Source organism: Eubalaena glacialis, chromosome 11 (assembly GCF_028564815.1).
Source record: "Eubalaena glacialis isolate mEubGla1 chromosome 11, mEubGla1.1.hap2.+ XY, whole genome shotgun sequence".
NCBI classification, from domain to species: Eukaryota; Metazoa; Chordata; class Mammalia; order Artiodactyla; family Balaenidae; genus Eubalaena; species Eubalaena glacialis.
In genome coordinates, this window is record NC_083726.1 from 99,855,241 (window position 1) to 99,882,888 (window position 27,648).

The 27,648-nt window shown below is 33.4% G+C and overlaps 1 protein-coding gene across 4 annotated transcripts in view; it reads right to left on the reverse strand.

Annotated features, from left to right (window-relative positions):
- Positions 1 to 27,648, reverse strand: part of PDE3A (phosphodiesterase 3A) — a 305,431-nt gene that overhangs the window by 95,877 nt on the left and 181,906 nt on the right. For all 4 annotated transcript variants that reach the window (XM_061204791.1, XM_061204789.1, XM_061204790.1 and 1 more), the window contains exon 2: positions 21,879 to 21,929. In XM_061204791.1, coding sequence (XP_061060774.1) covers positions 21,879 to 21,926 — 48 coding nt within the window. In that variant the 5' untranslated portion in view covers positions 21,927 to 21,929. The remainder of the gene's footprint in view (positions 1 to 21,878; positions 21,930 to 27,648) is intronic.

Here is a 27,648-nt window from a genome sequence, read left to right on the forward strand (position 1 = left end):
TGGTAACATAAAGATAAGCCTAACAAAACTTACAATAACTAATTGTAAACTCATGTGTGGCTCTGAAATTCAACAATCTAAAAGTAGAAACTGGAAAGCATCTATTCATTCCATTTTTATCAACTTATCCTTTCTTTTATTCCTTTGCATAACTCTGTGTTACTCTTTCTGGGTTGCTGAATCTTGTATTCTAACAACTGGACACACTCCATTTGAAAAATGAGAAAGTCCACCTGTGACTATAGTAACACATGGCTAAGAAAGAATATATAATATTTTCATTATCACTGTCTTTAGGTAACTGACAAGAAAATTGTTTTCTGCTAGACAAATTATATTTTTGTGAATTCTCATGAATTGAGCCTACTTAAAATGAAGACTATCTGTCTAATCTCATTTCCACTGGTAAATGACTTCTTAATACCCAGAGTCAGTTCCTCTTTTCTGTTTATTGCTAGTAGAGGATTTAGTCCTTCCACATTATGTAAGACCAAGGCAATCTTTATTTCCTGTTTTCCAGATATCTTAATGCTTCTGCCAAGCTACTCATCCCTCTGTTTTTAATCAGTTTGTATATAGTACTGTCTTTATTTCAGGATGTTTACATTTTAATTTTAGTCAGTTTTGCAATTTCCTGCTAATCTAACATTCAGTAGGCAACGTAAAAATTATAATACATGAAATAGTACTCACAATTCAATTAATATACACGACTAATTTTATTCTCAAATTCCTTGCGTCAAAGTGATAGACACTATTTTACTCCAAACCACATTTTAAAAACTTAAAGATCAGTAATGCTGAAATTTAAGCAATTCTCTCAGTAACATTCATTTAATAGATTAGTATAATAAAAAGCTCAAATTAAGATGTGGCATTAGTGTCTAGGTGTGAATTCTTAGATTTGTGAATATATACAAGTGTTGACCTAATTTCTATCATTTTTTTTAATGCATATGAGTTTAGCTGTACATTAAAAAAACCCTTCTCTTCAATCATCAGGTGTGCAAGAAACTAAATGAAATTGTCAGATTAGAATTTGTAATTAGAGCTCATTTGTCAGGTCAAATCCAGTACTTTGGGCTTGAAAAAGATAGGAAGGTGAAAGAAAGGAATAGCTTCTCAGTGAAAATTGTATAAACTGCTAAGTTTTACAGAAATTTGTGACATGATGCCACTCAGAATAAAGTAGAAAAAGAATGCTTTTCGCATGGATGGAAGTCTGTAAATCACTCCAAACAACCTCAGAGGTTAGTATGTTATATATTACATTATATAATAAATTATATATATAAAATATATAAAAAGGATTCCCACTCTCCATCTATGAGGCCACATTATTACCAGTAAACAGCATCAGGTGATTTTTGAAGTTGCCTTTCTTTATTTAAAGTTTATACTTTTGTAATTGTTTATTTAATCAGAGCTCTACTTTCCTCTCTTGATTTTAATAGGAGCTTTTTTTTTTTTACAGCTTAATCTTAATTAATTTTATAGCTTAATTTTTAATACATTAGCCCTAATGAAATGGTTAGATAACTATTAAGGAAGCTGAAATTTACTTAATGTAAGTTCACTTTTGTTTGATGCCAAGTAAAAAGGATGTCAATTTATGAAGTCAAAATTCAATTTTAGCAAGGACAACTTAGTCTTCACTTGTTTTGCAAATATAGGACATGCGAGAGTAGTATTCTCATTGACAATACGCAAGAAATATTTTATGGATGATGTTATATTCATTCTCATAAACTATTTGAGAAGTAGGCATTCCAAGTGAGACAAATAATTTATCTTACCCATGTAATCAGAGGTGACTCAATAAATAATACATTAAATGACATTTACAGAAGCTTGGAAGGAGGAGATTTCCATTTTGGAGCTGGGTTATTATGCCATTTCTCGTCTATCAAAGAGATCTGTGTAATGGTAAACTCAAGCTAATCATCTCTTCAGTGGAATAGTTCATAAAGTAGCATCATCTCTCTTTGCCAAAAGATGATTGAGAGATATCTTTCTCTCATTGGGAAAGGACAAGGAAAGACAATGCTACCAATTAACGTAATCGGAATATTTCGACATAGGTGACTGTGTAAGTTGTTTCCCAAGGGAAAATGAGTAGTCTGTATTCTAGGGGATCAGGTGAGAGAGAAGGCCTGGGTCCTTCATGCCACGTAGAGTGATTAACAGGTGGTGGAGGTGGAGGTGGAGGTAGTGATGGTAGCAAATGATGATAATCGTGTTTCAAGCTACCATTTAAATAAGCATATTTATTCCAGATACTCTTTTGATTCAATGCCTTTACAATGTATTGTATCCACAGAACAACACTACCAATTAGATGTTATCTCATTTTCCAGATTAGAAAATCATGACTGCTAGTGGTTAAATATCACATTACAGCGTCATGTGTTTAATGGTGGCATTGGGATCTTTATGATGTCAAAGATCACTCTATTAACCACCACACCAACCTTTCCATCATGCCAGTTAGGGTGGAATTCTGCAGGACTACACTCTGAAGTTTGTAGTTCCATGAAATTCCAAGCAAATTGAATTATAACCTTTTGCTTTGACAGATGTGCAGCTTTCAGAAGACGAGGTATACACCTCCGTGGGCTGCTGTTGGTTAAATTAGAGGTTGTAGCCCTTATAGAGGTCTTCCAGAGTTCATATTCAGAAATAGTTTCTAATCCATCATAAATAAACTAACCTCCTTAACAATCCTGCTGCATACAAGGTAAAGTGGAAAGGTTAGAGCATTGTACAGGTTTGGAGTATTACTTCGTGCACTGTACAAAATAAATCTAATTTATGGAAGGCAGGCTTGGCAGCAGAAAATGCAGTGGCATATTTCAGTTGGCTGAAACCACAATTTTTTGTCAGAAAAGCAATTCTGAAATGTTTATTTCCTGCACATTTATAAGGCTGTTTGGAAAACACACCACTCAAAGGTTGACCTTTCCGTTATTTAAATATTTCTGAGACTCTAAATTTATAACCTCCATCACAATACAGCACTTATGGTTCTAATGAAAATTCAGGTTTCATAATTCCTTAAATAAAAATGAGTTTATCTGTTTTAAATGATGGTAACTAGTATTGGTATAAAAAGAACTCACTTTCTACCTTACCTGGTAGTATTTTGATGGCCTCATGACAAATCAGATCTTAAATATATCTTGGTGAGAGGTACTGTAGCCCAGTAGAGTCAAAAGTAGCCCTCTAGAGCCACACATATGTGGGATGAAATACAACCTTGCCTCTTTCTAGCTCTGACATTTGGCAAATCATATACACTGTTTTGTCTATCTCGTCATTTAGAAATGTGTAATGTGATCCAGAACTCTAGAATACGAGCTTCCTGAAGGGCAAAATCCATCCAGGGAACAGCTTCACCACTAACACGGTAGCCACACAGAGCAGGTGCTCAAAACCTGAGCTGAATAATTATTATTGGCCTTCTAGAATCGTTTTGGAGATTAAAATAAATTATGTGGATAAAGTACCTAGCCCAAGATGTGGCAAAAAGATACATTCAATGAATGTTAGAGTCTTTTTGCCATGGTTAACTCAAGATATGTTTTAAATATGTTATTTCAAATCTTTTATCTTTTGTAACAGCAAGCAATGAGAAATTACTTATCGCATAGGGAAAAATTACCAACAAAGTCAATGAAAAGAAAAGGCACAAGGAATCTCCAGCTCAGCACATTAGCCTAAGATGAACCGAAACCCAAGTTTGGAAGAGATGCAGGATCGACATTTTGACTGGTAATGACTGATTAGTACCAATCAATATAACATCGGGGGTGAGGGGGAGATATTAAATATTGACATTTCTGAATTTTGTATTTCATGCATTTTACAAAGATACTTCTAAGTAAAGCACGAATACACACTTAAACTACAGAACTGGAGTTTAGCAGCCATGATGGTAAATAGTTTTGTCTGAAACACTAAAATCACTTGCATATCTTATATATAAATGACTTTTCTGCTCAAGTAGTTATTCTTTCGAAAGATATTTATTATTCCGTGCTATGTGATAGAGTATGATATATTTCTATGTTCCTCCATAAATTTTAACAAAGAACCTTAAGAACTCCAAGTATGCAATCAATGCAGAAGGAAAATAGGGGAAAATGCAGAAAGAAGGACATTATTAATCTTTAGATAAATGTAGATTTAGTACTAGATAAAGATAAAGTTTCACAACACTTGAATCATTTATTTTTGGGTGGAAAGATTGGGTTTTATTTGGGAGTTTAGTGAAATGTTCTAAGCTAATAAAATATGCTGTTTAACTTTCTAAGATAATTTTGTAACTCCATAAAAATCATTCTAGAACTTTGTCTGTAAAGTTTTTTTCGTCCCAGGTCATATTTTTGTTCAAAATTAACATTAAAATTAACCTAAGAAAATGCTTAAGAAGTAAGTTAAGCAAGTTTATCATAGACTTGATTTCCATTACTTTCTAGGTTTCTTGTTTTTAAAGGCATTTCAATTCTCCTTCTCTAATATAACTCCTGTTGAAAATCTTTATAGAACAAAAAGGTTATTCAGACCTTGTTACAGTAGTAGCGCTACAATTTGGTAAATCTCATCACCATGTATAATCAGTAATAAGATATCTTTTTAAAGTTCAGCCTCTGTTAGAACAATTTGCATTTCTTCAAAAATACGCTTTCCTGAATACTGATTGGAACTCCAGTTATCCCCAGATTAAAGCAAGGCCACACCACAGCCAAACTTTGAAGTAGGTTAAATGAAAGTTCTGTGTGCTCTGATTTTACGCTGTACACCTCATTCACTCATTCATTGATTCAGCATTTCTTAAACAACTTCTGAGTGGCAGTCACTGTGGAAGATTCAAACAAGGCATAGCTCCTGAATATGAGAAGTTTGAGTCTGGAGGGAAATTCTGCATAGTTTTCTAAGTTCTATGATAAATACATGACGGATGAAAATGTATTATGGGAGCATAGTTAATGCTTAAATAAGGGTTGGTACTCAACGTTTCAACTGTATTGAAGAGGGATTTAACAAGATTAAGAAAAGGTATTTAAATTACAGGCAGAGAAAACATGCTTGTAAAAGTACAGAAAGGTGGAATAACATGACGCCATACAAGGTACAGGAAATGTGATCTATTTTGGAGAGAGAAGGAAGATGTTAGGAGAGAGCTAGAAGTCAAAAAATAACAGACTTTGTGGCCTTTTCCTGAGAGTTAATCGGGTGACACAATCAAGTTTAGGTCTTAGAATAATCATTCTGTGATGAGTGTAGAAGTAGCTTTAAAGGGCTAAATAGGGTCACGTGTGCAGCTGTGCATGCTGTACACTGCACACCCCCAGGGGGCATCACTTATGTAGACTGCACTGTGAATGACTCTCTTTGTGGTTGTGTAACTTACTGCCCTGATGCCAGAAGAGAAACCAGTATCAATCCTCAGTATTAACCCCCTGTCTTTCAACTCCAGTACCATCATTCTTTCCCCTTATAATCTCATCAAACATTCTTCTCATTATGCTTCATTCATACCAATAAATGGCCAATATCAATTTAAAAAAATGTAAGCTCCCACAATCTGTAGATGAACAAGCAAGGAGTAGCAGAGAAATTTAGCTCTAATTCTCAAATTTCAGGCAGGCGTGAGACAAAGGAGATTATTTTAGGCACTGAAATCCACTCACCATTCATTCCAACTCCTTTAAGTCAATGGTATAATAATATGGGCACCCTTCATATCACCTGAGAAACTTCCTAAGAGGAAGATTTCCTAGGTTCATCTAAAACTTGTCAAACAGAATCTCTCATAAACTCTCTAGGTGATACTGAATGGATATTACTAATCCAAGGGAGAAACTGCTTTAAAATTGCTCCCCCAAGTGGAAGTGACGACTCGACTCTACAGAATACAGTCCAGACCTGAGCTTAAAACTTATGGTACGCCTAGGTTTGGAAATTTCCATCAAATGAAGAGCACAATTATAAGATTCTTTTCTGAGGCACACTAATTGAGGAGACTGGGATTTCAGCATCTCTGGACTATTCATCACTGTTCAGAAACAAACAGGAAACCCACCATATGAAGTTCGTTCATCTACTCGAATAGAAACTGTTCTATGTAACAATTATTTAAACCACTTCATATTCAGGAAAACAATTACCTTATTTCTAAATCAATTTGAATTGGCTGAAATTTGTATTTCTTTCTTGTATTCAATCAAAATCTTGATTCAAACAAAATCACTTGTGCTCTATCCATTTGTTCAAATAGTATCTTATAGGACTAAAAAGAGAAGAAAAAAAAGAACTCACACTTCCTTCTATATCCATCACTTTTGGTGATTTGAGAAAATACACCTTTTCTCCCACACTGTTTCTGAATATTCTGATCTTCTGTGTGAGTGCATCAGCTTTCAATACCCCTCTTGAAATCTGGCATTCAGAATTGAAAGCAACACCGCAGGTGTCATCTGGCCAGTATAGATTTTGTTGAATTAATTCTTCTGCTCTGTCTGCCAAAACTACCGTTGCTAATGAAGCCCAAGGTTGCACTTGCTGTTAGAAAAGCCTTACAATGCTGGGCTTGAAGTCAACCCAAATCTTTAAGCCTTCTTCTTCGTTTGTTTATAAACAAATATGCAGGCACCTTCTTTCTTTCTTTTTTTTTTTTTTTAACATCTTTATTGGAGTATAATTGCTTTACAATGGTGTGTTAGTTTCTGCTTTATAACAGGCACTTTCCATACTGGAATTTAATTAAAATTTTATGTGTAAAATTTCATTTCCTCCTCTTCAGTTTAATCTTATTAATTTAGTATTTTAACTGGAGTTTAATGAGAATACATTCTATACCCTTATTTTGTCATTCACACATTAGCTACATATCCCATTTTTTAACGCCAAAATGTAAATGCATCCTTTTGTCTATATTAATCGTTGAAAAAAATCTGAAGATAAGGTGTTGCCTTAGGAGGTTTTAAAGTTCTTATTTTATTATTTGATTCTACTCTGCAAAAACTATTCTACTGTGTATGGAAATATGACAGCCCTTTTGTCATATATGAAAAAAAGAAAAGATGAATACACCATCTGTAACCCTAACTCCCACATAAATGATTAAACTTTTAAAATAAAAATATAGACAACATCTTTACCTTTTAAGCTGCTAAAATAACCGTTAAATATTTATATAAAATCTATAGAAAGTAACACTGTTAGAAGACATTGTAGCAATAGAAAATAACATCAGTTTCCAATTTTATAGTTTTTACACATGAAGTTAATTTTAAGAAGTTGATCTGGTGTCCCATTACAGGGGTGATTTTCTAAAACATGATTTTAAAAAATGTTAAGTCTGGTTAAGAAAACAAATCTATTTGGAATAGAATATTTAATGTTCATAAAATCTCTTGTATTCTTTTCTTAATCTCTCCAAAGAGATAATGATTTTATTTTTAATACAGGGCATGCTTATGACTACACTTAGGTATTTATGCTAACATATTTTTGGATACATATTAAATAATATAGTGGTCATATACCAGCGTGTTCCAAATGATATTAAAGTAGATATTACTTGATTACATATTTATCAATGTACTCTGAAAAACAAACAAAATGCATCTTGCTTGCCTCCTTGAAAAACTAATCTTGCCCATATTTCTTTTCATATTCTCTAATTCTTTCCCATATCTAAACTAATTTTTTCCATATTCTGTAAATTTCCACATGGTCAAATACTATGAAGTGAATTTATCTAAACACGTATCTATTAATGAGAAAAAAACTGTGTACATTATGAAAAAGTATTATAAAAATATTTCTAAGCAATCATCTATCAATTAGAATTTTTGAATCAAATATAGAGTTCCAGGCCAGTGTGGCTCCTCTCTCCCCTCCCCCTAGACTTTTTAAATGCAGGAGTGATCATGTCTCAGGCAGCACAGAGATCTGAAATTTATATAAGGACTTTAATAGAAACTTACGACACATGATCTGACCAGGCTTTTCACTATTTTTTGCCATTTATTTGGCTTAAAACCAATGGAACAAACTGAACTTGGCATTGCTATTTCTGTTCAAAAAGAAGAAAAATATATAATTTTACTAGTTCTTATGTTTTGGTTTTGGCACCGTGGCTTTTGTTTATGGAAAAAGACAGGAGAGTAAAATGCATCATTTTAACTTCACATGATAAATAATCATACCAAACTGAAATTTCCTTAAAAAGCATTTGTTCCTTTTTTTTCTTTCTTATTATTACAATGCAGACTGTTACTAATTCAGTGCAATCTTGAAAAAAGAAATAATATTAATATCGTCTTTAAATTACATTATAGATTTAAATGCCTGAGAATATGGTTTTTGTACATTGTTCACTGTATTTTGCTGCATGTTTGAAATAATTTATAATACAAAAAGAGAGAAAGGCGTCGACTATTTGATATTTAATGTAACACGGCATCTCATATGTTCTAACTAAGCACATAGTATGTATAATACACTGTTCATTCTGGGAAAATTGTTCACTTCCTATACTGCATCTACCAATTAAAATTTTCATGATCACCAGCACACAAAATGGTGAAAACAGAATTTCCTTTAAACACTGGAATGTCAGAGATATTACTCATATTCCTATTTTTCCTTATTAGTATTTGGCAGAAATTCACTCTAGCTAAAACTAGTTATCGTTTTAAAGTAGCTAATAATATCCATAAAGCACTTATCAAGAAGAAAACAAAATTGTCCTAGGATTAGATTTCACAAGCTTACTTGGTACACTGGAATATTTATTTTAAAAAGTCATACAAAGGCCTAAAAATGCAATAAACATGCATCATACTGTCATGTTTTTCAAGAACCAGAGAACTGTCAACCTCCCAAATCATGATGTTCAAAATCGAAGGACTTTCATGTATGTTTCTGACCTTCTCAACACGGCTGCAACTTCACGTCCTTATCTTGCTTTATGAAATGGTCTTTGCTCTATTTACTAACCCTGTTTCCCTTGGGTCTCTTTGTATCATCTTTGATAGACAACTTCTTTCCATTTCTCTGCTCGCAATCCTTTGAGAACTAGAGCTTTTACATCTGTTTGTACTTCTTTAACTTTCTGACTGATCACATTGGTTTACTTTTTTTCTTTGAATTTTATTTATTTATTTCACATTGGTTTACTTTTGAAATTTCTACTCCGTTTGTCTCACCCACAATCTCCTCTTTTTTTTTTCCCTCCCCAACTTTTTTTCTAATTGCTCTTTTAAGTGTGTATCACAGACACAGTGTAAACAACTATCTGTAGATTGGGGGTTAAAAGGACTTGAAAAGAAAAGAATACTGTTACAAAATTCTAAAATGGAAATAGTTGTAGAAATCCAAGTGTGAACTGTCACCAGAAGTATTTAACCATCATGCCACAAAATTCAGCAAGGAAATTATTTTGATTCAAGTTTGATAACCTGCAGATTTCCAATAAGAACAAACTTGAACTTGTAACACTCAAGAGTTTTCCAGGAATTGGTCATTACATAAGGCATCACCACAAAAGCAAAACCAAAATAAAACAAACAAAACCGCCCCCTATGATCTGGAAAATCAAACATGACAAGAAGCTTCTTTTTTATGACCTTCCTCACCTCACCTTACCTCACCTTCACTTCCTGCTCTACCTGATGGTTTGCTTTAGTCAAATATAACCTCGTCTTAAGTTTTTGTCTCCTATGAAAATCTAATGATATTCAGCACTATCTTTTTTCATCAGTTTTATCTAAGAAGTAGAGTAAAATTTTAAAAATCCACCCCCTAAACTTCCCTTTTAAAGTATGTTTTCACAATTAATAAAGAATAAGATCTTACTCTACGTCAGAGATTGCATAAAATCCCCCAGCATGAAATAAAATTATTTCTCTCTGTCAGGTACTTCAATTCAAAGACAAAATGGACAGTTCTCAAGTTAGCATATCTTTCTTCTGTTATTCCAGCCAAGTGGAAGGCAAAACTTTAGAGCTGCAAGTTAGTTTCCAAAAAGTCTGTATTTACTTTATAGGAACTCACAAGCAAAAATACTTGCATTAATTAATGAATTTTCTAAATGTTTACACCAAGATATCTGAAAAAAAATACAGAACATATTAACAGCGGAAAATGCAAAAATGGTCAGAAACTATCCGTAGCTTAAAGTGTCAGGTTTTATTATACTTACTTCCTTCAAAGTATGATTTCATAATTCAGTAAATTTGATTGTTGCTTAAGTTGTTTACAGCTCCTGCAGATAAATAGCTGTCATCTACAGCTGCTTACTTCATTTCTTTGTTTTGTTTCATATAATGTACCAGAAGGTTCTGATTTGGCAAAAACAAGCATAAGGCAGTGCACATGTCGGATGAATGATGTCCACGGTTCCCAGGATAAGAGGGTCATTCAATAAGTATTAAACAACATGTCTACTAATCTATAAACATGGGAGGAAAAAGCATAAATGCCAGTGGCAATTTTCCCTTTTATTTCTGTGGACTTGTTTGATTCCTGTTCACTGATGTCCTTTTAGAGAGACCAAGGCTTTAATAAAGAGTGACTTACTCAAGGTCATCCTTCTGTTCACCAGAAACATATGCTCTGCACAACCACTGCCTGGACAGAGCCACACCCTCTCAGGCTGCTCCCCTGACACTTGAATGCTTAAGTGTGGAAAGAGTGCATTTTCTTCCTCCTAGTTTTCTAGGACATGATTCTACTGTGAGTAATACTTCACAATGAAATGACTATGATTTTTTAAATTGCTATTTGTTAGATTTAAAGATGGAACCTGGGGAGGCTGGGGTTAGCAGATGTAAGCTTTTGTATACAGAATGGATAAACAACAAGGTCCTACTGTCTAGCACAGAGAACTATATTCAATATCCTATGATAAACCATAATGGAAAAGAATATTTAAAAAAGAATGTATATATATATATATATGTAACTGAATCACTTTGCTGTACAGCAGTAATTAACACCCCATTGTAAATCAACTATACTTTAATTTAAAAAAAGGAACCTGAAAGCTTGAAAGCATATATACTTGAAGAAGCATCTTCCCATTTTCCTATATGACATGTTGAAACGAATCAGTGAATATCTATTTATTCTCTTCGATATGCATGGCGAAGAGATTATGCCATAATCTCAATACTAGTTCTCAACCAGAAGCAATTTTGCCTCCCAAGGAACACTTGACAAGGTCTGGAAGCATTTTTCCTTATCACAACTGGAGGGCGGGGAGTCTGCCACTGGCATCTACTGGGGAGAGACCAGAGATGCTGAAGAAGTAATAAACTACTGGGTTTACCAGTTAAAGAGAAACACCATTTTCCTTTCTCTGAACAAAAACAAAGAAAAATGTCTCTGCGTCCTTTTGACACCATGGATGTTGTGGACATTTCCAAAATTATCCCTACCAGGACAAACTCTCTAAGACTGTGCCTTGTAAAGTTTCTCAATGCAAATTAAAGACATAACACTAAACTCTAACTAGACCAAAGCAATTTCACAGAATGAAGGGAAGGGTAACTAAAGGGTAAAATTTAAAACATCTAGAGGGGGGTTTAATGGACAAGATGGGTATGAAATACTCATCTTTGTTTTATTTCATATAATGTACCAGAAAGTTCTGATTTAACAGAAACAAGCATAACTCAGTGCACATGTCATGTGAACGATGTCCAGTCTTCAAGATAAGAGGGTCATTCAATAAGTATTAAACAAGCAGGTCCTTTCCTGCCACTAACGTACGTGATGACAAGGCCAGTCCTAACATGTACAGGGCCCAGGCAAATATTTGGTGTGTGGCCCTGTCCACATAAACAAAATTCAAACAAATTTCACAACACAACAATAAAAACAAAAGACAAAAAACTTTCCTTGGAAGGTTGCCAAAAAATGCAATTATTATTGGAACAATTTCTAAACCAGTGGCAACAGTTAGTAGATTAATATATGGAAAAGTGAAAAAGGAGAAGGAAATGCAAATTAAAAAACACTCTCTTTGCAGAAAAAGTAACATGGGCAGCCAGCTTCATCTAGGGCATGAATTATCCTCGGTAACACATTAGGCATTTGGGTGACGTAATAATGAACTCCCAACCTGCTCACATTAATCCCTTGGAATAAATTATGGGGAAATCTGGATGACTGTCCTTCTAAAATGTATTACATGGAGTTAACTTTAATAAATTTACATAGCATTATTCCAGGTATGCCTGGAAGGCATTTAAATTACTCTCACACTCTCTTTTATCAAAAACAAATGATTTAACCTAGAAAGAATTGATCTGTTACCAAATTAGAGCACTAGGAGGCAAATGTTTAGGTTCATGAACTTTAGTAGCTATTATTAACAGATCCATTCTCTCGAATACCCAAGTAGACAAGATACTGACTGATAATAACTTCCAATCGAAATTCATCCTTGAGACTTACTATAATCCCGCAAGAGCTAACTGATGTAGATAGATGCTGCTTATTCTAGAAGTTTTATAGTTTGGAGCTTCTAGCATGTGGTAGATAATTAAAGCCATGCTACTAAAGAGGACACAGATCATTTTTAATTTTTAAAATTATTTTTTAAAAATTGTATTCGGGACTTCCCTAAAGGCACGGTGGTTAAGAATCCGCCTCCCAATGCAGGGACACGGGTTTGAGCACTGGTCTGGGAAGATCTCACATGCCGCAGAGCAACTAAGCCCGTGTGCCACAACGACTGAGCCTGCACTCTAGAGCCCGAGAGCCACAACTACTGAGCCTGCGTGCCACAACTACTGAAGCCTGTGCGCCTAGAGCCCCTGCTCTGCAACAAGAGAAGGCACCGCAATGAGAAGCCCGTGGACCACAACCAAGAGTAGCCCCTGCTCGCCACAACTAGAGAAAGCCCACGCGCAGCAACAAAGACCCAACACAGCCCAAAATAAAATAAATAAATAAATAAAAATTTTTAAAAATAGATTTAAAAATTGTATTCAATTTATTTAAACTAAAAGAAATTAAAACAGTTCACCCATTTCTCACACTCCCCACCCCTTGCAGCCATCAGTCTGTTCTCTGTATCTATGAGCTTTTTATTTATTTTTTTTAGATTCCACATATAAAAGAGATCATATGGTATTTGTCTTTCTGTGCCTGCCTTATTTCACTTAGTGTAATGCCTTCAAGGTCCATCTAAGTTGTCACAAATGGCGAGATTTCATTCTTTTTTATGGCTGAATAATATTCCTTTGTGTATATATACCACATCTTCTTTATCCATTCATCCACTCATGGACACTTAGGTTGTTTCCATATCTTGGCTATTGAAAACAATGCTGCAATGAACATGGGGGTGCATGTATCTTTTTCAGTTAGTGTTTTCATTTTCTTTGAATAAATAACCGGAAGTGGAAATTGCTGGATTATATGGTGGTTCTATTTTTAATTTATGGAAAACCACTGTCTTCCATAGTGGTTGTACTAATTTACATTCCCACCAACAGTGCACAAGGGTTTCCTTTTTCCACATCCTCACCAACACTTGATATTTGTTGTCTTTTTGATAAGTCATTCTAACAGGTACGAGGAGATAACTCTTTGTGGTTTTGATCTGCATTTCCCTGATGATTAATGATGTTGAGCATCTTTTCATGTACCTGCTGGCCATCTGTCTGTCTTCTTTGGAAAAATGTCTATTCAAATCTTCTACCCATTTTTAAATCAAATTGTTTTTGTCTTGCTATTGAGCTGTATAAGCTCTTTATATATTTTGGATGCTAGCCCCTTATTAGATATGTGATTTGCAAATATCTTCCCCTATTCAGTAGGTTGACTTTTCATTTTGTTTTTGGTTTCCTTTGCTGTGGAGAAGCTTTTTCATTTGATATAGCTCTGCTTGTTTATTTTTGCTTTTGTTGCTTTTGCTTTTGGTGACAGATTAAAAAAAATCATTACCACAACCTATGTCGAGAAGGTTACCACTTACCTTTTCCTCTAGAGTTTTATGGTTTCAGGTCTTACGTTCAAGTCTTTAATCCACTTTGCGTTAATGTTTGTATATTGTGTAAGATAGTGGTCCAGTTTTAAGTGTTTGCATGCTGTGGTCCAATTTTTCCCAACACCATTTACTGAGGAGACTGTCCTGTTGTCTTTGTATATTCCTGGCTCCTTTGTCATAAATATATGTGTGGGTTTATTTCTGGGCTCTCTACTGTGTTCCATTGATCTATATGTCTGTTTTTATGATAATACCATAGTGTTTTGATTACTTTATCTTTGTAATATAGTTTGAAATCAGGGAGTGTGATGTCTCAAGCTTTATTCTTCTTTCTCAAGATTGCTTGGCTATTTGGAGTCTTCCATAGTTCCATACAAATTTTAGGAATGTTTGTTCTATCCTCTGAAAAATACCATTGGAATTTTGATAGGGATTGCATTGAATCTGTAGATTGCTTTTGGGTATTATGGACATTTTAACAATATTAATTCTTCCAATCCATGGGCACAGAATATCTTTCTATTTCTTTGTGTCCTCTTCAATTTCTTTCATTAATGTCTTGTTATTTTTAATATTCAGTTCTTTCACCTCCTTGGTTAAATGTATTCTTAGGTATTTTATTCTTTTTGATGCAATTGTAAATGGGATTGTTTTCTTTATTTCTTTTTCTGACACTTCATTATTAGTGTAAAGAAACACAACAGCTTTTTGTGTACTGATTTTATATTCTGAAAATTTAATGGATTTGTTTATTAGTTCTAACAGTTTTTTGATGGGGTCTTTAGGGTTTTCTATAACTGATATCATGTCATCTGCAAATAGTGATAGTTTTACTTTTTACTTTCCAATTTGGATGCCTTTTGTTTCTTTTTGTTTTTTTTACCTAATTGTTCTGGCTAGAACTTTCAGTACTATGTTGAATAAAAGTGGAGAGAGTGGGCATCCTTGTCATGTTCCTGTTCTTAGAGGAAAAGCTGACACAGTACAATGTCCACTGTGAGCTTGTCATATACGGCCTTTAGTATGTTAAGACACGTTCCCTCTATACCTATATTGTTGAGAGTTTTCATCATAAATGGATGTTGAATTTTGTCAAGTTCTTTTCTGCATTTATTGAGATGACCATAAGATTCCTACCCTTTATTTTGTTAATGTGGTGTGTCACACTGAATGATTTGCAGATTTGAACCATCCTTGCTTTTCTGGAATAAATCCCACTCGATCATGGTGTATGATCATTTTAATGTATTGTTGAATTCAGTTTACTAATATTCTGTTGAGGATTGTTGCACCTATGTTCATCAGGGATATTGACTTTTAACTTCCTTTTCTTGTAGTGTTCTTGTCTGGTTTTGGTATCAAGGTAATGGTGGCCTTATAAAATGAGTTCAGAAGTGTTCCCACCTTTTACATTTTTTGGAAGAGTCTGAGAAGGATTGGTGGTAATTAGTGCTAATATTTAGTAGAATTCACCAGTGAAACCTTCTGGTCCTGGTCTTTTCTTTGTTGGTCCTGGTCTTTTCTTCGTTGGAAGGTTTTTAATTACATATTCAATCCCCTTACTTATTATTGATCTGTTCAGATTTTCTGTTTCTTCATGATTCAGTCTTGGTAGATTGTATGTTTCTAGGAATTTATCCATTTCTTCTAAGTTGCCCAATTTGTTGGCATATAACTATTGATAGTAGTCTCTTATGATCCTTTGTGTTTCTGTGGTATTGGTTGTAACATCTCCTCTTTCATTTCTGATTTTTATCAATTTGAGTCCTCTCTCTTTTTTTCTTGGTGAGCCTAGCTAAAGGTTTGTCAATTTTATCTTTTCAAAGAACCAGATCTTAGTTTCACTGATCTTTTCTATTGCTTTTTTAGTCTCTATTTCATTTATTTCTGTCTATTCTTTATCATCTTTTCCTTCTACTAACTTGGGTCTTTGTTTTTTCTTCTTTTCCTAGTTCTTTGACATGTAAAGTTAGATTGAGACTTTCCCTCTTTCTTGAGGTAGGCATTTATCTCTATTAACTTCCCTCTTAGAACCGCTTTTGCTACATCCCATAAATTTTAACGTGTTATATTTTCATTTTCATTTCATTTTAAGCATACCAATAGCCCAGTGCCATCTATTACGTTTTTTCCCACCAGAATATTCAGTTAATTTCTTGTATTGTAATACAATACTCTAATGACTTAGAAACATACAAACCAGAATTTCATTGTCTAAAAAAATACCTAAATTATTTGAAGACTAGATAGATCACATGTAAGCTGTTTCTTCAATAAGTGGTCTTAAGTGTAATTGATAAAACTTGGCTGGTAGTATATATACATTAATATATATGTTAATATACACACACATACTAAATGACTACAGAATCTGCTAGTCTCTAGTGATAAATAGTTTAGTATATCAATAATATACTAAATACTAAAGAACTGGCTAGTCTCTAACTATTGATAAATATGGGCTTGCTGGTTCCTAGCACATTAAAGTGTTAGGAAGTTCGCAAATTCACAAATTAATCTTTTCCCACAGACCCTTAGCTAAGTGATAAGTAAATTATTGGCTCCTTCAATGCCCTTCAACCACTTTTAAGCTTTCAAAGGAGAGCAAATTTCTATTGTTTCTCTTAACTTCCCACTGAAAAACTTTTCTTCAAGAATTTAGAGGAAAGAAAAAGTAAAAAACATAATTGCCTTCTGAGCGTTTTATCCCCTGACTTCGTTTGGTATTACTGGAAATGCTGCCAGAGAAAAGAGTTCTGCCTGCTGCTGGAAGTTTATTTATCATTTAGCATCTTCCCTAATTTGGATGATCTACTATTTGAGACCACATACTTAAAAAAAAAAAAAACGAAGAAAATATCAGCCTGAAAGCTGTGAGCTGACAAATCATGTCACAGAATTATTGAGTAAAGAGTAAATAAATCAATTTTAATTAAATTCTTACTGAGCTTGAAGAGTTACATGCAATTAAGTGTTGGAATTTACTTGAAGTAAGATATGTATTTTTCTATATAAATATTTGATATGAAAGGTACACCTTATCATCTGTGATAATGCACATATAATTTTGGAAGATGACATCAAATTTGAGAAAATCTTTTATTTAGCAAGCACGTAGGAGGAAAGCCAGGAGAAGTTTAACTCTATCCTGGTAATGACGAATGCCCTCAATATGAGCTGATCATTTTTATCCTCTGGGTTAAGGCTGCCTTTAGGTAAAACTATATACTTCCTTCCTGAAGGCCAAAGTTATTTAGTTCATTTTTGACTCCTCGAAGGATAAAAACAGTTCCTGACATATATTGGTGTTTTTTGCATTAAAGTAAAATACGTTAAAATTTGTCTTGCAGGATACCCACTCACATCTGTCAAAGCCCACTAATTTCTACCAGGTATGTTCACACATCAAGTCAGTCCCGTTTTTGGAAATCTAAAACAAATGTACTCCATATATTTTCTACCATTCAAGGTTTTCCACTATAATATCCCCAAGTTTATGTACCCTTTCTCTAGCAAGAAAACTGAAGTCATTAGGCTCAAAGTATTTCTTTCATTTTTGTGCTATCTGTCCCTATTTCTTCTCTCCTTTTCTGGTATAGATGTGCCTACTTTCTTTCCAAAACTTCTTCATTTGTGCTTTTTGGTGGATCTATCCAGTAGTTCATTTGAGAACATGGTCAGTTTTTCTGAACTAGGGTGAATGGCGGAGTCTAGGGTGGGAACTGGTGGAGTGTGAGAAAAACACATAAACAGGTGTCAAAGGGACCAGCCCAAAGGACCACACTGGGAGAAATTGCATTCCCTTCCCTGGACTACACTATTTTCTCAGTCCTTAAATAGGTCACTATTGAGAATTTTCAGTGTTTTCTTCTCTCTACTGATTCTCTTTCTTTGCCATTAATAGTTATTAAGACATACATCCCACCTTAGCATAAAAATAAATTTTCCTCACTTCTGTTGCCACCTTTTTCTCTTGTTTTATTGAAGTATAGTTGATTAACAATGTTGTGTTAATTTCTGCTGTACAGCAAAGTGATTCAGTTTTATATATATATATATATATATATATATACACACACCTTCTTTTTTATATTCTTTTCTATTATGGTTTATCATAGGATACTGAATATAGTTCCCTGAGCTATACAGTAGGAACTTGTTGTTTGTCACCTCTTTCTTAATTGTACTTTACTTTTAAAACAAAACTCCTCCAAGAGACCTTTCCACTATCTCACACTAATTCTCTTCTTAATTTCTGTATTCTGCTTTCCACCTCTTCTTGACCAAAAGTGCATTCTCAGGGTTCACTAATGCCCTGCTCATCACTACATCCAAAAGCATTTCCTCCTTTTTTTGTTTTCTTGAAACTTTGGTTGTGGTCTCAGCCTTCTTCTGAGTGTAACTTGACAAGTATACTCACTACTTTGGGTTCTGCATTACTTCTTCCTCTGGTCTCTAGTGAGCCCATGTACATGCTTTAACTCCCTCCCCAGGATCCTCCCAGCCCTTACACTGAGTCTCCCTCAAGAATGAGCCTTTCTTCTGTTTTTCTCTTTTACTGTCCTTCTTCTGGAATCCATTGCCTAATGTAGTTTGATTATCACATAAATGATTGGCATTCCCTAACTGACATCTTCTGCTTTCATCTGGCTACAGAGCCCAGAACGGCACCTCAAGTATTTGTCTGAAATTCCCTTTTGGAATTGTCATCTTCACTTCTCTCTTAACACTTTAACACTAAACTCATCATCTTCCCTGTGAACTGGCCTGTGTTATTGGGACTCATTCTTCTTTTTTCTTTTTTTTCCAAAAAAATTGATGTATATTTGACTTAAAATATCTTAATTTCAGGTGTAAAACATAGTGATTTGATATTTTTATAGATTATGCACTATACGAAGTTATTATAATATCATTGACTATATTCCCTTTGCTGTGCATTACATCCCTATGACTTATTTTTTTTATAACTGGTAGCTGGGACCTCTTAGTCCCCTTCACCTGTTTCTCCCATCTCTCTTCCACCCTCCCCTCTGGAGACCACTAATTTGTTTTCTGTATCTTTGAAATTGTTTCTGTTTTGTTATATATGTTCATTTGTTTTGTTTTTTAAATTCAACATGTAAGTGAAAACATGCAGCATTTGTCTTTCTCTGACCTTGCTTCGTTAGCATAATATTGAAGTACTGGATTACAAATTCTAAACCCTCCTTACTTCCTCCTCATACCTGATCAATAAAGAATGACATTCCCTGGATCATTCTTTCACAGTAGTTCCTGCAACAGTCCCTAGGCAGTAAGTGTTTATAAAGCAGTTATAAAGAAAATTCACAGAAATCCAAACAATCCCACACTTTACCAGTTCAGACTTTTCCTCAAGCTTTTCCCTTTTCCTCTTTGCACTTCTGAAACCTTACTACCCAACCTTGAAGGCTCACCTGAGATACCACCAAATTTCCTAGTTCCACTAGGCATAAATAAATACTCTGTCCCACCTAAACTCTTATCACACTTTGTTTATATACTTAATTTTACATCTACCACTCTGCCTTATATGCAAATTACCTACTCAAGTATTGCTCTATTTCCAACCATACCTTGTAAGCTCTTGCAATGCAGTAAACTTGTCACTCAGTTTTTCTTCAGTGAGACCTACCACATAGTAAGTGCTTAAAAACCTGTCTTCAATTAAACTAAATTGAGATGGGATTTGAGTAAGGCCTTGTGGTAGTCGTAAAATATTTAGAGATCTGCGTTCAGATGCAGTTTGTCTGAAATTCCTTTCAAATGGCCGAAAGGCTTTAGACATATTGTCCAAGGAAATGGTAGCAAGATAAGAAGGGATCAATCATCTAGAACATAAATATACTGTCTTCCCCACCCCATCTCCCCCCCCCCCACCCCCCACAGTGGGGAATCAGAATTAGATAAGAGGTTACTACTTTTGTGCTTAATTGACTTATCTGGAATTTCCAAAGAATAAAGTATTCTGTTGTAATTGTTATCATTTTTATTTTTTGGTGTGTGTTTTTGCTTTTGACATTGACAATTTTTTTTTATCTGAGTTGAGGGTCAAGGGTGAGACAAAGGTATACCCCATTTCGAATGCTTATTTAGCTAGTTGAGAGGTTCAGGAAAGACCTTGATGCTGACAACGGTAGTTCATGCAAGAACTTTCTAGTGCCTTTGCTTTTCAGAATAATCTCAAGCTTCAAAATATAATCAAACTTTATTTATGAAAATATTTTTCATGTGTATGTGGAATTCTGAAGTTTTCTAGCTATGTGCAATAGCTGGAATTCTAAAAATTTTCATTCTGGGATTTTTTACGTTTAAAGTTAACATAAACAACGCTGTGCCTTTATGACATTATATTTCAATTTATAATGACAGAGTGACCAATCTAAACTTGAAGATAAATTATATCCAAATAGGTTATATGGGAGTATATTATATATTTTTTCAACAAATTTTAAAAACTAACACTACATTACTTTGAAAGGACATGTCCTCATCAAGTTGCTTGGTGTGTTCTAAGTCAAAATGTCTTTGGTGGCAATAATCAGAAACCACAGAGTTTCTTACTGGTGCTCATCTTTACTTTTGATTGGTCTAGAATTACAAAGCATCCACCATGCATTAATTTCATCATTTCATTGCCAATCTTGCTGAAAATTCTGATTTAAAATAGTAAATGTGTACAGAGGGAGAGTTGCCAGAGAAAATGGAGACAAGGAAGTGACAGTGAGGGAGAATGAGGCATAAATCCTTTTGGATAATCCTAATTTAATTGGACTGGTTTACATTATCTACTAATCAAATTGATAATGGACAAAAATAAAACCACAGCTATTAAACTCTCCACTAAAAACAACTGACTGACTTGGTTGTATTTTCCTAGTGACCGAAATGAAACTGTTGTCCGTGCAATCTTAATGACAGCACAGGTCATGTCAGCTTGGTAAAACACTTGGGAGACGCTCACATTTCACAATGATCTTTCATATACAGTATCACACAGTAAACTCTCTCTTAACCATATTTTTTAGTGGCAAATGAAACATGCAAGCAGCAAAGATTAAAATGTTCCACCCACTTAATTTTTTATTTAGCATGTTTACAGTCAGGTAAGCACAGGCTGCTAAGAGAGAAATGACTTTTACATTTCTCCACAAAATACCCTAGGAGGAGAGACAATTTTCTTAGTGTAAAACTCAGCCTTTATTCTGTCAGGCGAAGTAATTATGGAAGCAAAACAAATCCACATTGTCTAATTAGGTCATTAAAAAGCATAAATGCGTCATGGAAGCTTTTCTCCTTGCCTAAGACATAAAGTAAGACAATGAGAACAGTCTGGTAATATAGAAAGTTTTATAATTTGTTTCTTTTCCAAAATAATAGGTCCTTTCATCTTTCTATTTCCCTAAGATGAAGACAGTTCATTTAGAGACAAATCTCTGTAATTAGTTCAGGATTTACTCTCATTATATTTCAAAATATTTAACCAAAACCAGGAAGGTAGAGAAAAGAAGAAAATACATAGAAAAATTTTCAAAGGAAGGGAATAAAATCAAGAGAGTAGGTTGCTGATCAAACTGTATTCTGCAGAGACAAGATGAATATAAAATCTACATTCATATAAACACAACCAGTCTGGGATACCAGAAAGCTCTTCAGAGGAATATACTGGCATCTGCCTTTGGGATTTGAAACCTGACTTTAATTACAGCTAACTTAACTAAAAACAAATGGCATGATTCTTTTGTCTCTTCCTCTCTCTCATTATTATTATTTCATGAGTTTAGAAAACTCATGGCTCAAAGTGTTAAGAAACAAAATGCAAAAAAGGAAAGGAAAAGAAACCTACCTGCGATCCTCTTGGCCCTCGTTTGTGGTCCCATTCTGAATGCCCCATGAGCTGTAAGATAATATAATAATGACAGTAAATTAAATGATACTTATTTTACATGGCAACTATTTCTACTCTTTCTTTTAAAGAATAATGAGGCTTTTGAAATCTATGTTTTAATAGTAGGGTATTATATTGACCTCATGAGTAAATTAACATACCTGAAGTAATACACTTCTGGTTTGATAGCTAATAGTTCAACTACTAGTTGTTGTGAAGATATTTTAATATCACTGTGTGACAAAATGAGTCTGCTAATGTACAGCTTTATGGTTGTCAGGAACATTCTAGATCAATGTTAAACCACGTTAAGCTTTATTTTCTTACCATTAAGCTTCTAGTTTATTAAGAAAATATGCTACAGAAATCTACTAGTGTAGCTTAGTCTACTGTCAAGAATGACAAGAACCAGAAGTCCAAAATATTTCAATTATTTTAAATTCTGTTTTGATAATATCACAAAAATACGAGAGTTCGAAGGAGCAAAATTATTTACTGTGAAATATGCCCCCAAAGTCACGAAATGTAAATTTTCATAAAAACAGAGACTACAAAACATTATCAAGTCATTCCCATAGTTGTAATAGTCCTGAGCTACTTTGCTTCAAAGCACAATATTTATTTATTGAAAATAACATTTATCTTGAAGAGCATTAAGAAAATGCAAGATACCAACTGAGAGGAATAAAATTCCACTTCTCTGTCCAGTACACTCACTAGTCATGTGTACCAATGGAAGAACTCCTTACCACTAAGAAGCTAGCATGCTAACAAGACATCTATAGAACATACTTCTATACATTAACTTTTCTGTACAACAGCAGTGACTCTTCAGTAGCTATAACAAAAACCAAAGAAACTGATTACAATAGCAACAAAAAATAATATACTTCTGAACATTATTAAGAAATGTTTGATAACCATACACAGAAAATGGTAAAACTTTACTGATAAACATACAATGCTCCTGGTTAAGAAGAGTGAATTCAATAAAACTATTGTGTTCATTTTTACCCAAATAAATTTACAGGTTTAACTCAATTTCAATCAAAAGCTGTTTGTATTTTTTTTAAGAAAAAAATTGAAAAACACAAGCACCTAAATTTTATCTGAGAGAATGAACTTCTAAGAATCAAAATATTAGAAGAGATGAAAATGCCCTAGTGGTTATTGAAGTGTATTATAAAATTTAACTCAAATTATAGGATAATGATTTAAGACTCAAAATACAAATAAATGAAATGCGGTGGACAGTTCTGAAATAAATTCAAGTACATGTAGTAACAAAAGGTAAAAAATAAAATATAAAAATCAATGGGTATTTGATGAATTATTCAACAAATGAAAAAAGAAAAAATTGGAGCTGAACCTTACAATATACATAACTTCTATATAGATAAAAAGTTAAATTTTTAAAAGATCAAACTATAAGTATAAAATAGAATAAAATCAAGACAAATACTTAAACTACTTTGGAATATATAAAGATTTTCCAAATTAAAAAAAAAACACAGATGAATTTATCAGGCTGCATGAAATCTTCAAATGTCTGCACAAATGTCAAATTGGCAAAATATCTGCAGTAAATGGTAGGTAAAGAATAACATCTTCAGTACACTAAGAACTCTACAAACTTGAAATAAACACAACTCTAATAGATAACTGGAAGAAAGGATAAGGACAATTTACACAATAAATATCAAGTCAAGAGGTTTACGGGAAACAACTGACTTTGTTGGAAGTGAAAGAAATTCAGTATAAACAATAACAAAAAACTACTGTTGCCTATTTTTTAGCAAATTGATAATGTAGAATATTAGGTTAGGATTTAGGGAGATAAGTATACACATATATTGCTAGCATATAGCAAATATATATATTGAGATATATATGCATATATATATATATAAAACACTTATAAATATAGACATGTACCATGTATGTCAACTTTAATACATATTACATACTACTAAAAATTCATACACTTTGACCAGTAAATAAAATCGTAAGAATCTAGTAGTTATAATGTGCTAATCACTGTGTTATCCAACAAAGGGTAACTATTCAATAAATTATAGTATAGAAAAGAATATAATATAGCAATTAGAAATTGTGTCCACCTAGAGGGGTGGGATAGGGAGGGTGGGAGGGAGATGCAAGAGGGAGGGGATATGGGGATATATGTATAGTATAGCTGATTCACTGGGTTATACAGCAGAAACTAACACACCATTGTAAAGCAATTATACTCCAATAAAGATGTTAAAAAAAAACTGACCTGCAGAGCCTTTTAAAAAATTACATGAGAAATGCTCATGGTATAATAAGTGAAAAATACAACTACGTCACTTTAAATTACTCATTTTTAATAAGATAGTCGATTATTGCAAGCCTTAGAAGTATTACAATGATTTAATTATAGTTTGGCTAGCACGCAATTTTGGGTAAATTAGCCCAGATAATCATCACATAAAATTGAATGCTTAGTGGATATTTCTTTAATGCTTTAATTTCTTAAATTTGTAGATTTATTGGCAATACATCTGCTAGTAAATATTCATTAATACTAATTTAAAGTTAATTATAATAAGATAAAATACTAATCAACCAATGAAATAGTCTGATTCAGAAACATATAAATTAAGGATATTTAAGTAATTATTCACTAGAAGTATCAAAACAATTCTTGACAATTTCAACCACTGTCCTATTGAGACTTTGGGAATATCTTTCATTAATAACAGGGAGGTGAGATGCTTGCGTTGGCAACTCTAAAGAACTTGAGTACTAGACTGATAAATAAAAATGATTTTTAAGCAGAAGGCTTACCTTCTCCTCTCTCTCACTATTTTATCTAAATCTTCTCAAGAAAATAGGTTATAAAAGGCTGTTATGAATATTACCCTCTTGCTAGTGAATTTAAACGAACAGGGTAACTTGGTAAATTCTACCACGCATGAGTATCACAATTAAAAGAGGTAAATACATCAGAAACACGAATTTTCATCCACCTATATGAATTTAAGGGGGAATATCTGATGATGACAGATACTAAGTCAAGAACATAACATTTCTCCAAGATCAGAACTAAGATAAGAAAAACACGGGATTCACTGCCCTCTGCCATTAACTATCTTAAAGACAATTTTTAGTCAAAGAACAAAAACATTCAAAATGCAGACTCATTTGGGTCATCACTTACTACAGAAGAGAATTTGATAATTTACAAACCAGAACTTATAAACCTCCAAAAGTTTCACTCTCCAACCTTTTATTTTAAACTTTAAAATAGTAAATTTGCCAAATGTGTTACGTATCAGAGAGAGTTATTTCCTTGCAGTATACAATAGACTAATGAGAGAGATTTAGGCTAAAGGAATTCTATTCCACTGTATCATTATATATTTATATTATCTATTTAATACCATTATTATAATATATTTGAAAGTCTGAGTTGACCAAGCATGTGGTAATATTTCAAAATGTATTTTAAAATGATACTGCTGCTACTTTTTTCTAGGTAATAAAAAGTTACATAAATCTACATGCTCTGTGAAATATCCAAAAAATAAAAAAACTCTGAAATGATGAATAAGATACTGGAATGTTCTCTATTCAATAAGAAGAAAGGCAAAGGAAATCAACAAAGATTGTATTCCCTTTGGACTTGAGGAAATCACACAAGGGCTTTATCATTAAAAAAGTATCTATTGATACTTTTCATTTAAAAAATCTGAGCCAAAATTTAACATTACTTCAGTGTTGACTATACGGGGTTTGTTACAGTATTTTCTCACATTTGTTTTTTAAATGCAGAGAAAGGCGGGGAGGGCTGGATAGGGTGTCAGGACTCTACTTGTCCCATGATTATTGCATACCTGGCACAGAAAGGGGAGTATCAGCTTCATATTAGTACATGACAGCATTTGAATTTTTACCCTATTTACACAGAATTTATTTTACTGTCATAAGAGCACTGTCCTCAGATCATGGATCCAGGACTAAAATAAGCATCATGTTTTCAGTAGCCTTTTTAAAAAACTATCCATAGTATGATAAACTGCCTGACTTATTTAATATTACAGATTATTTAAATTAAAATGAAGCATTTGGCTGCTGGTAAGTATTCCTATTAAAGCAGAACCACAGAGCTAAATGTTTTAGAAGTACAGAGATACCTCCCTAGCCCTACTCTCTTAACTAACAATTAGGACAAATGAAAAAAATTGGTCAGTTATAATAAATAGTAAAGAGGAGAGCTTGCATAATAAGTCAATGAATTACAGAATTAAGTGCAAACTGATGTTGATGTTATATCAGTGAGAAAGTTGAAACATCCTTTGAGTCCACAGGTAGGATTAGCGTTAAGTTGCAGATGTCCATTGACATATCATGGGATTAGATAAAAGACAGAAATGGGTCACAGACAGTGAGAAACAGAAGTAGAATTTGTGGAATCATTTTTTTTTCTTTTTGCAACTGAAGTCATTTCAATGGACTACACTTTCAAGATAAATGAACAGCAGCATGATACCCAGGCCATTCTGGGAAAAGAGACAAAAAGTTTATTAACATGACATGATACTCTTTTTGGAGGAGGAATGCTTCTGATTTTATGATCAATTGAAATGTAAAACAGATGAAAGAGAGAAAAATTGAAACTAAAAAATGAATAATAAATAGGAAATTCAAATATGTTCTGGTTGATAAAGAGTACATGGCTTAATTCAGGAAGAAAAAAATGTTTCTCTCACCTTCTATAAAAATTACCTTCTTGGCTATTTAACTATGATTACTGCTATGGGTAATAACACTTTAATAAACATCTCACCAGAAGGTTTGAGGATATATAGGTCACCAAGGTTACGCCTACACATGGCAAAGAGAAGGAATTCTCCGTAAAACTGTCTATCTTTCCTTCTTTCTCAGCTCCCATTAATCAGGATGGGCAAAATGAAGATGCTTAAATTTATTCCTAGGAAATAAAATATACTTCCTTTCAGAGAAACACAATTTGCTATGTAAAGCATTTTGAAAATCCTAACTTCCTTGACACTAAGTCATTTTCATCCTTATGGAATAAATTCTTCTCTCTTTTATTTTTAATAATAAATGTCTACATCACAGCCTTCAGCTAACAGTATGTTACACAGTACTTAGTTCCAAGGAAAACAAAACTGCTGCCAAACACCGAATTTAAAAAGTTCACAGGAGAAACAAATGAGAAGTTAGCATGGAAACAAAATGGTTCTGTCCAAGCAAAGATATTTTTGATAATAGCATGAGAAATGCAGAGAGTTGAAAGTGTGTTTCTGTAGGTAAAATAGTTCCCTTTCTTGTTTATATTTTTCCCTGTGCTATGTTCTATTATTTTTTGTTTGTTTGTTAATATAAACATGAATACCTTTTTAGGGACTTTTTGGGCAAAAAAAAAAAAAAAATCCTCACCAGACCTATTACTGAAGGGATGCAAGCTGCAGGAAACCACAACTAGATGCAAAATTTAAAAAAAAAAAAAAATACTTTGCATGTATTTAAAGAGGTGAGCGGTTTTAGATATGAAAAAATGTAATGATGGAGAGTAACAGTCACACTGTTATCCTCAAGTTATTCTCAAGTAAACTATTCTTCTACTTCATTTGTTGAAAACCTACAGAATGGGAGAAAATATTTGCAAACAATACAACTGACAAGGGATTAATCTCTAAAATATACATACAGATCATGC